At 43.2% G+C, this 11,782-nt stretch overlaps 1 protein-coding gene across 1 annotated transcript; it reads right to left on the bottom strand.

Moving 5' to 3' along the window:
* Nucleotides 1-3,058: 3,058 nt before the first annotated feature.
* Nucleotides 3,059-4,006, bottom strand: LOC131659530 (uncharacterized). Its single transcript, XM_058928708.1, has 3 exons — nt 3,932-4,006; nt 3,360-3,661; nt 3,059-3,260 (listed from the first exon to the last, which is right to left on the bottom strand). Exons 1-3 carry the CDS (start codon nt 4,004-4,006, stop codon nt 3,059-3,061), a joined length of 579 nt encoding a protein of 192 aa, XP_058784691.1.
* Between the last annotated feature and the right edge of the window lie 7,776 nt (nt 4,007-11,782).

Genomic DNA, 11,782 nt, shown 5'->3' with positions numbered 1-11,782 from the left:
TACAGGAACAATATTCGCAACCCACGGCGGGTAATTCACAACTTGCAGAAAGCCAGCATCAAACTGTTTCTCAACCTCTTTCTTAATCTTCTCAGACATATCTGGGCGAGTCCTTCGAAGCTTCTGCTTAACAGGAGGACTATCTTCCTTGAGAGGTAGACGGTGTACCACAATATTTGTATCAAGACCTGGCATATCCTCATAGGACCAAGCAAAGATATCTGCATACTCTTTCAACATAGCAATAAGCCTCTGTTTCACACTATTCTCAAGCGCAGCCCCTATCTTGACTTCTCAGACTTGCTCTTTAGTGCCAACATTTACCATCTCGATTGCCTCCTGGTGCGGCTGAATCGCTTTCTTTTCCTGTTTCAACAATCTGGCCAACTCATCGGGGAGATCACAATCTTCATAAGCTTCCTCCTCGGCTTGGTAGATCGGATTGTCAAAATCATAATAAGCAATAGCGGAACTGTTACCAATGGAATCCGTGGTGGTGGAACATCTGCATGATTGATGTTTTTATTTTAGTTTTATTTTTATTAAGATATGTGCAAGTGTGTGCAAAAACATTGCCATTTAAAGGAAAAAGTTAAAAAGAAAGACAAAGAGCGAAACATTTGAATGCAAAAACGTCCTTTTATTTCATGATTAACTTTGAAAAATGCGAACTGCATGGCCCTACAAATGATTCACTACGCCTTGGGCAGAGCGTAGGAATTATGTCATGATAAGAAAAGTAAAAACAAGGAATTTACTCCTGAGCTTGTGTAACTTGGATGACATCTTCGATTGTCCAGTTGCAAGGCATCTCTCCAGGAATACTTGGACGAATCCAGCTATCAAAGTCACAATCATTATCCACCTCTTCACCATTGACAATGGCATGGACCTGACCGTTATGAATGACACCTCCACTCACAAACTTGATCGGGCTAAGGACACCAGACTTGGGCGATGCATTCTGCCTTCCAGGATTGAAACCCAGACCATTTTTATCAAATTTGGGACGCACGTCAATTACTTGCCCCTAGCCTTCCACCTTTCCAGTCTCAACAACAACCTGAGCATCTTTCAAAGAGGACATAACCGTTTCTGGCTTCGCTATCTCATAAGGAGGAATTCTCACCGCATTCACAGCTTCAAACGCTTGGAACGGCGTCTCGTGTATTTCACCTTCGATCTCTACATATCGGAAAGAGGACAAGTGACTCACGATATAATCTTCCTCACCACAAACTGTCACCACTTTACCGTCAACCGGATACTTCAATTTCTGATGAAGAGTGGATGTTACAGCACCGACTTTATGAATCCACGGTCGTCCCAACAGACAACAGTAAGCAGGTTGAATATCCATCACATAAAAGGTTGTAGTAAAGATCTGAGGACCCACTTGGATTGGCAGATCTACCTCTCCGAACACAGACCTCCTTGAACCGTCAAAGGCGCGCACCACCAACTCGCTAGGCCTTAACTCCACACCGGCATAGTCAATTCGCATGAGAGCTGATTTGGGAAGTACATTCAAAGAAGACCCAGTATCAACCAAAACACGGGACAAAGTCGTCCCCTTACACTCAATCGAGATATGCAAAGCCTTGTTATGGTTTCTCCCTTCCGGAGGAAGATCATGATCCGTAAATCCCAAACCATTCCCAGCGGAGATATTATTGGCTACCGCCTCTAACTGATTCATAGATATTTCATGCGGGACGTAAGCGCTATTCAGGATTCTCAAGAGAGCATCCCTATGACCTTCTGAACACATCAACAGTTGCAAGATGGAAATCTTTGACTGGGTCTGACCCAATTGCTCAACAACCTTGTAATCAGACTTCCTGATGATTCTCAATAATTCCTCCACATCCTTGTAAGACACAGCACTATCAGGTGCCCCACTCTGAATCGGAGAATCCTGGACATCAGGCACTACTTGTTTTCCTTTGGCCTTAGCCAAAGCATCTGCATTGTTTTGAACAAGCTGAGGAGAGAACACCCTACCACTGCGAGTGATCCTACCAGTACCGGTGAAATTATCATTGTTTGCCACTGAGGCCTCAACAAACTTCTCTTTAGATGGCTCGCCTTCTTCCTTCGTGCCATAGTAATATACATCTGAACCATAATGCCAAGGGATGGCCTTCTCACTCTCATATGGAATAGGCCCTGGCACAGTAATCATCAACGCTGCTGGTTGTTCCTCATACGGGATACTGACAGGTATCTGAATAGGCACTTGGATACACACTGGAACAACCGGATCATAAGGAATTGAGATCACAGACACTTCACCATCCTTACTCTTCGCACCTCTCAACCTTCGAAAGAACTGAAGAGGACCCTCATCAATCAGCTTTTGTACCATACCTTTCAAATCAGCACAACCTTCAGGTTGACTTTTGCAATTCTCACAATCAACTTCACAGCCCGGGAAGATACCGCTATTAATAAGATGTTGCTTCACAGATACAAGAGGAAAAGTCAAACAGCTCACATCAAATACAACATTTATCTCTTCACTCACAATGGCATTCACACCCGAACCTCCGTGAGCAGGCATCAGATTATTGACAATATTGGGTGTAGGAGTGAATTAAATAATCTTTTGATCCAACAAGTCCTGGACTTTGTTCTTCAACGCAATACACCTCTGGGTATCATGCCCAGCAGCACCTGAATGGAAAGCACATCGTGCATTCGCATTGTAATTCAGAGATTGTGTGTCCGGAGTATTCGGAGCATCTCTCAAAGTAATCTTCTCAATCTTGAGCAAATGTTGCAACACTTGAGCATAAGTCATAGGAATCGGATCAATCTTTCTGTGAGACCTAATCCTGGGAGGATAGCAATCATTACTGGAACGCTGTCCCTGTGGTACTGGGATCATGACAGCATTAACCTGTGAATTGCTTCTCCCTGAACCCCTCCTTCCATATATGGCATCCGCATTTCCTTCTTTCCTTATGGCATAACCTTCAGTTTGCTTCTTACCACCAGCACAATTAGAAGAAGCTCCCAACTGAATTTTCCCCATCTTTAGACCCATCTCAACACGTTAGCCATATCTCACCATTTCAGAAAAGTTAGCTGAAGCACTGCAAGCCAAGTAATAGTGTCCAGACAAAGTACTGGTGAACATGTCAATCATCTCACGTTCAGTCATCGGTGGCTGAACTCTTGCAGCTAACTCAAGCCATCTCTGAGCGTACTCTTTGAAAGATTCTTTAGACCCCTGAACCAAACTCTGCAACTGGGTCCTATTGGGTGCCATATCAACATTGTACTGATAGTGCTTAATAAAAGCCTCCACAAGGTCTCTCCAAGAATGGATATGGGTGCGTTCAAGTTAAACATACCACTCCAAGGAAGCTCCAGCCAAGCTATCCTGGAAGAAATGCATTAGAAAACCCTTATCCTCAGAATAAACTGACATCTTGCGATAGTAAGCCTTGACATGAGTCATGGGACAAGTCGTCCCATTGTATTTGTCAAAAGATGGAACTTTGAATTTTGGTGGGATCCTCACACCGGGAACCAACCCCAAGTCATTGATATCCATGCCTAACACCCCTTTGCCTTCAACAGCTCTGAGACGTTCTTCAATCAGACGATACCTTTCAACTTCCTCATGTGCACCATCAGCACTATGCCTCGATACCTGGTCAAAATTCTCAACATTGAAATCCAAATTACCACGGTTCTGATGATCTCTCCTTCCCAACAGACGAGACGGAGGTGGAGGTGGAGGTGGAAACCCGTGATGCTGATTGAAAGGATTATAATGCCCTCCCACGTGATCAAACTCATTCGGATCATGGTGATCGTCAATCCTGCCAGACACATCGTCAAACAACCCATGATGTCCTCCATTCTCATTCCTTTTGGAGTTCTCGACGAGAACTCGCAAGTCATCCTGCCCCTTGGTCACATTAGTCAATGCTTCCATAAACTGCGCCATCTGCACATTCATCTGCTCTGTCAGTTGAGCTCTCATCTCTGCCATTTGTTCCTAAATCTGTTCCATCTGCCTTCTCTGATTGCTCCTAGTCGGATACGGGTGATTAGCCGTCTTAGAACTCCTTCTGATAACAAAACAGCGAGACATAAGATAATAAAACCTGCAAAACCTGCAAATATATGACATGTATGATATATGAATGATATGCATGAAATTTTTGTCAATTTTCAGGTATCCAAGAGTTCATCCCACTTTCAGATAGGACATAGAAACCCTGATACCGAATATATCTGAATAACAATCCGCACACAAGAATAATTCAACAAACTGAGCATACTTCATTCAAATATAACCGAGAATTTGAGTTCATACAAATAAAACACATAACCGTGTCACAATGTGCTCATAAGGCATACAAAAGAAATCCAGAGCATCAAAATGCGACCCCATCCAACAATCCTGGACATGGGCGACAAATATTAAGCATAAACATCAAATCCACCATCATGGATCAAACAAATCCACCCCACAGTGATACTAGGATCTCCTGGCAACAGAATGAGCTCCTCCATCTCCTCTCTGTTGGGCTCGGAGTCTTCTTAGTTCTTCTTCAAGTCGAGCGGTCTTAGCTTTCTCTTCTGCTAGCTGTTTATCTGAATCCCGCTTCTGCCTCTTGAGACTACTCTCTGATCTCTGTAACTGTAGACACTCTTGCTGCTTGTGGTGCAAATCTTCCTCTAGCAACTCATAGGGACGCCTCCGGGTACTAGCTTGACTTGAACTTGCGCCTTCAACTTGCTTGAGCTGGTGCATCAACCTCATCTTTGCATCTCTCTCTTCAAAGAACTTCAAATTGGTCTCTTGCTCTCTTTCATGCAACCTATAGTTGGTAACCAAAGCATCCTTGTAAAGTTCTGTTGGCACAAATTCGGATAGAATCAAAGGAGGTTGCTTTTGAAGTGGTGCAACCCTATCATATGGCAGCAACAAGTTTCCGACCTATTTTATAATCCATTCAATATACGGTGTCAAGGCGAGTGATTCCTTCTTCCCTAAATGGGCTCCGTTATGCTTACGGATCTTCTTCCAAGCCACAATTATCCCCTTCAACTTTTCTGGATCCGACCCCTTCTCAAAATAGACTTTCTCCGCTATCAAGTGATCCGCCGGCTTGTCTTTCAACGTATACCCCAACTGACGCAAGGATACCACGGGATTGTAATTGATGCAACCTCTAGTACCAACCAAAGGAACATTATCGAACTTACCACACCCAACAATCACTTCAGAAACGTTAATTCGATACTTTTGCCACTGAATATCATAAGAAGTAAGTGACATAATCCTGTGTGTCCACTTGAGCGTATCCCTTGTCTTCACAAAAGGTCCTTTGCTGGGCAACAAAGAGAGGAACTAGATGAACAACAACTAAAGGCAACAAGTGATGGCACCACCACGTTTCTCATATCGGGAATGAACGGCATAATAAGTATCGGCCAACAATGTAGGAATAGGATTCTTTCCCATGAAGATGTGTACTGCGGCCGAATCTACAAAATTGGGAACATTTGGGAACATCACAATCCCGTAAATAGCCACAGCAAGCAATGCATTGTACGCGTTCCAATTCTTTTTCTCAAATTCCTCTTTAGCTTTTCTCACCAAGAACCTCAAAGAGAACCCCGAGACACCTCCATTCGACTTCCAATTATCAGATACTTCTTTTATGCTCAAATAAAGAGCAGCAGCGATCAACTTGAAATTCACTTCTTTAGGAATGTCGATGAATGGCACTTCGTCTTTTACCTTGAGATTAAGAATGATAGAGTACTCTTCCAATGTCGGAGCCAATTGGTAATCCTGGAACGTAAAACACCTCATTTCAGAATCATAGAATTGCATCAAGGTTTGCAAAGCAGGAGTATCAACCACGGTTTCCAACAAAGTCAAGATATTCCCATAATCATCCGTGAAACTCTTCAGGCAGAAAGCGGTCATTAACGAACTCAAACCCTCTAATGCGGTCAACGGCTCTCGGAAGAAGCTGTAGGTGTGCGTATGTCTCTTTGCTTCCTTGACGGTATCAATGGGAGTGTCCATCTGCAACTTGAATGAACTTTTGAATGTCCCTGAAAATATGACATGCAAATGTTTGTTATACATATATATTTTTTTGCGTTTCTTTTGGAAATAAATATGCTATGATGCAAAGTGGTGGGGCTTGTTGCCGCCCACCAGGCATTCTGGACTGCCGGTAGCACACATAGTACAAAGCCAGAGGTTCGGCCTCAAATGGTATACCACACGGAACACGGAATATCAATCCACGGAACCAAAGCCCATAGTCAATAACACACTGGAATGGAACACAGATTACCACTCGAACGAGAACCATAGTACCCCACGAACAGGAACCAATAGTACACACGAACAAGAACAGTGGTAACCCACGAACAAGAACAGCGGTAACCCACGAACAAGAATAGCGGTCACCAACAATGTACCTGTTAATATGATCATTGATTCCCGCCCCACTCACGGGTAAAATCTAGGCCAAGGTAAGGTCATGAAACGCAGTATACGGTCCGCCTGAAGGTAAGCATCATCACAGCGCGTAAGCGGGTGACGATAATACCTCCGTTTGAAACCACTACTCTGCTCATGGTCACATAATCCATCCCGAGACGTACACCTCGAGACAAACCATGCTCCCACTCTATCCTAGGGTTCCTATGGTTCACACATAGCCTGGGTATTGGGCCTTTTACCTCTTGAAACACCCACCCAACAGACAGAGATCCAGCCAGTCCAGAATATGATGCAGAAAAGTAAAAACGCACATAGAATGCAATGCAAACAGGCAAATATGCAAAGCAGTAAAAACACCCAATGATAAACACACAAGCGCTAGGATCGACTCGCTGAGTCCGGACCAGCAACAGGTCGAGACGTCCCCAGCAGAGTCGCCAGCTGTCGCTACCGCGAAAATTAACAGAGTCGCCACTAACATATTTATCCTGAAAAGGAAGGGAATGCAAGCAAACCACAAAACAAAACAACGGTCTCACGACCAGAGAAAAAGGGTAAGGGAGTCGATTACGCGAGGGGAAGGTATTAGCACCCCTCGCGCCCATCGTACTCGATGGTATCCACGCTTATGTCTAAACCTATGGGTGTGTAACAAATCTACGCTAATCTGGACTAAAATGAATGCAGAATGTAGGGAAAAGAAAGAGTTATACTCGCACGGGCCCTACCCCGCTGCCTACGTATCCGTTTTGCGGAATCAGAGGTACCGTAGCTCGGCTAACTAATTTTTGTTTGTTTTGTGTTTTTTAGGTGAACAAGTTACATTCACACTCCGCTGCTCGACCTTTGGAGGCTTATGCTTGGGAATGGAGCGGAAATAACAAGTTCTTAAGAAAAGAAAATCAAAGAGTGTGGTTTGTGTTTTAAAGAATGCATGAGGAAAACCTAAGCTACGGGGGAAAGCTTGCTACCTAATGTTATCATACGAAGGGTACAAGTCTAAACTAAACTAACAACCTACGAGGAAAAGGGGGGAAGCACACAATGAGCACACAAACGAGCATCCGCTCGTAAAGCAAACAAAACCAACGGTACTGGCCGAGTGGTAGAAAAGCGGTCCCGCCATAGCCAAGGGGAGCAGCTCAACCCAAGTCAACCAAGCATTAGACCTCGCGAAAATGATCGGGCCATAGACAAGAGGGCGGACCCCTCTCAGCAACCAAGCCGTCACGGATCGTAAAGGAAAACGGTGCGTGCGTACACCGAGCATCAACGTCGAGCGACGCGAGCTATAAGAAAGGCGGGGGTCCGGCTGCATGAACCCTTTTCTTGACATACTCGATAACAAGATCTTGTGCAGGTTCGGAAGCGAGCCACGCGTAGCGTGCGCATAATGAACGGACTCGATGAGACTAGGCGGGGGTTGATTGCTAACCCTTTCCGCGTGCCTTCCATGAGGACTTAACGGAGTGCCATATAGGACTTATTACACCGTGACTCCCTGCCGCAAAGCACAAATATAAACACACCAACAAAAACAGAGCCTCTTTCGAGGGCTTGGCCAGATGAATGTCTAGGTCCTACTTCTCATGTTAAAGGATGATGCGAGAAAGCGATAAAGTGCGAGAAAAGTAAAATGAAACGGGATCAATACCAAACGGATGATGATCCGTAAACTAAGGCGAAGCAAAGCGAAGAAAGTAGAGTCCCGCAAGCGAGCTAGCAAAGCAAAAGCAAATAGTCAGCACACCGATTAGCCACAAAAGCGCACAACGATCAACGTATGCATCAAGCATGATCACAATACACCTGCAAGAGGAACAAGCAAACCAAACAAGCAAATATAAAGTAATGGTGATCGTGTCTCCCGGATGAGAACACGATACGAGTGAATAGGATTGTGTTCCGCAAGTGAAACGGAACACACAAGTAACGAGTGTCGATCGGTGTCTATCCAAGAGCCTTGCACACTAGCACACAAGTTAGAGATAACAAACGTCGCAATCGGAATTGTGTTATTACCATAAAGCAAAAGGAAATCGACGCGTAAGGTAAACATGAAATGGACAATGAAACATCAAAGAGAAATCAAACATGGATGATCTACAATTAATGAAAACAAAACATCTAGCAAGATAGTACGTCTCATAAGCTTTCCGACGATATAAAGAACGTGCAAATCGGAGCTACGAGTAAAAAGTTATGTAAGATTGAAGTTATAAAAGAAAAACACAAAAATTGCACTCAGGAACCGGTTCCTGCATAGGACAACCCGGTTCCCCATATAAAAAACCAGAGAAGCAACATTTCAGAAAACTGGGAACCGGTTCCCACCTAGGGACAACCCGGTTCCTGGTACAAAAACACAGAGAATCAAAATTTCAGAAAACTGGGAACCGGTTCCCACCTAGGGACAACCCGGTTCCTGGTACAAAAACACAGAACCATGCAAATTTGAGATAACTGGGAACCGGTTCCCACCTAGGGACAACCCGGTTCCTGGTGCAAAAACCAGAGAGTAAAAACAACACAGGAACCGGTTCCCACTTAGGGACAACCCGGTTCCTGGTACAAAAAACCAGAGGATCAGTATTTTGGATCGAGTGGGAACCGGTTCCCGCCTGGGACAACCCGGTTCCTGACGTGTAAAAACAGAATTTTGCACATTTTTGAAATCTTAGAGCCATTCGCACTCAATCCAAAAAACGTACCAACTCGAGATTAATCACAAACAAACATCAAATATCATGGTATACATGCATTCACACATCAAATGATCCACATGTCAACAATTATGCTAAGTGCGATGCGTCAAGCAAGGCGAATATCAATCGAAAATGTAGCACATGCATTTATACGAACACGTTGAGTACATCGCAAATAACGCCAATTATCAACAACAATTATACACACAAAATCGCCAACAAATCACGGATTCGAACATGAATATCACAATTCATCATCAACGAGCAACAATTATATGCAATCAACATAAAATCCACACAATTCACATGAACACGACAAATTCGAACAAAGTATGAACAAATTCACCGATCAATCATCATCCATTATCAATTAATCAAGAACAAGAGGTAGATCTAGATCCGAATTCACATAATAATCAACAATTAAGCACCTAATTCAAGATTCGAAAGCATACCAGATGAAGATCCAAACCGAAGCGCGAACACGAACACGATACGAACGCGAACACGACACGAACTCGAAACGAACTCGAAAACGAAATCCGAAGTGTGAGAGAGAGAAGGCGCGCGAGTCTTGTAAGGGGGAGGAAGAGAAATTCGAACTTCCGATCTTGATTCTTCAATCCATGTTCTTGATCTTGAGGAAAATTGATGAATCTTGATGGAAGTTTTTATGTGATTTGTGGTTTTGATCTATGAAAATTGAGAGAGAATTGAGAGAAAGTGTTTGTGAAGAAACTTGGTGAATTGAAATTATCAGAGTTCTCCCTTGATTTGTGAAGAGCAAAATGTTTATATATTGTCAACGCGAAATGTCCAAATTGCCCTCGGTGCGTCTCATTTTGGCTCGTTTTTAAGGAAACTCGGTTCGGCTCTGAATTCCGGAACGAAACCAATGCCACTGTGAAGATGACCAAATTCGTGATTCATCGCCGCGAGAATCATCTCAATCCGATAAGCGATGAAGAAAATACGCGCGTTTGAATGGCGAGAAACGCCGATTCATCTGGTCCGACTGTGCAGAATTTTGTGAGTACCGCTCAAAGAACTCGATAAAACCCTACCTTCGGCTCAAAATCTGAACAAGCATGTGTGACGAAGAAACGAAGCTAACGAAATTTCCGAGAAAATGCCGCCGGAATGCACTTCATACGATAAAAATCGAAGAAGTTATGAATTTTCAAACTAGGCGCGACATACTCGAAAACACACTTTTTACCGAAACAACGCGACGATTCTTAAAATTCTGAGAATTTTCCGTGCATAATTGGCCTTCGGTCCGAACATATGGAATCTTGGTAATGCTGGTAAGGAGCTCCAGTTAAATTTTCAAGTGAATCCGACGAGCGGATTAGGAGATATGAATTTTCTGAGGTCCGAAACCCTACATTCAGCATTGTTTTTCACTATGAAATCCCAAGTAATTTGCAAATCTGGCAACCTTCTCCAAAGAATTGGCTTCCGAGCCGAACACGAAAGTTGTAGATATCGTCAAAACAGTCAAGACAACGCGGGAACTTAGCTCATATCACCCTCCAAATATGACTTGCGAATTTTCTCTTATTTCCACTGTTTAAACCATTTTTCACGCCTTTCTTCTTAAACCCATGAAAACTCTTTATTATTTTTCTTCGATTTTTGAATGACGAAATAAACGTCATTATTAACTTATAGCTCCAATAAAGAGGGCAAATTTTGGGGTGCAACACTTCCCATTGAGATATGGCTTCAATCTTCGACGGGTCAACAGAAATACCTCCACTAGAGATCACATGGCCAAGAAAACTCACTTCCTTTAACCAAAATTCGCACTTAGAAAGCTTAGCAAACAACCTCTTCTCTTTCAACACTGATAACACAATTCTCAAATGCTTAGCATGATCATCTTCACTCTTGGAATAGATCAAAATATCATCAATGAACACAACCACAAACTTATCTAGATAATCATGAAAAATCCTATTCATATACTCCATGAATACACCAGGTGCATTAGTCACACCAAACGGCATAACAGAATACTCATAATGACCATACCACATCCTAAAAGCAGTCTTCTGAATATCCTCCACCTTCACACGAATCTGACGATACCCAGACGTCAAATCAATCTTGCTAAACACACAAGCTCCAACCAACTGATCCATCAAATCATCAATCCTTGGAAGTGGATACTTGTTCTTAATCGTTACTTTGTTCAATTGCCTATAATCAACACAAAGTCTCATAGAACCTTCCTTCTTCTTAACCAACAAAACAGGTGCACCCCATGGTGATACACTAGGACGAATAAACTTCTTCTCCAACAAATCCTCAAGTTGACTCTTCAACTCTTTCAACTCAGAAGCAGACATTCTATACGGAGCCATCGATACAGGACTAGTTCTAGGAACTAAATCAATCGAAAACTCAACTTCACGTTCCGGCGGTAAATCACTTACATCTTCAGGAAATACCTCCGCAAAATCACAAAATATTGGCAATTTCTTAATGGTTCTCTTCTCATGCATATCTAAGGTTGCCAATAACATAAACAACTCAGCACCATCCTTCACAGATTCATCAACTTGCTTAGCAGATAGAAACA

Source organism: Vicia villosa, linkage group LG3 (genome assembly GCF_029867415.1).
Source record: "Vicia villosa cultivar HV-30 ecotype Madison, WI linkage group LG3, Vvil1.0, whole genome shotgun sequence".
Taxonomy (NCBI): domain Eukaryota; kingdom Viridiplantae; phylum Streptophyta; class Magnoliopsida; order Fabales; family Fabaceae; genus Vicia; species Vicia villosa.
Note: the sequence above shows the minus strand (reverse complement) of the source record. Positions and strands in the feature narration are given on the sequence as shown.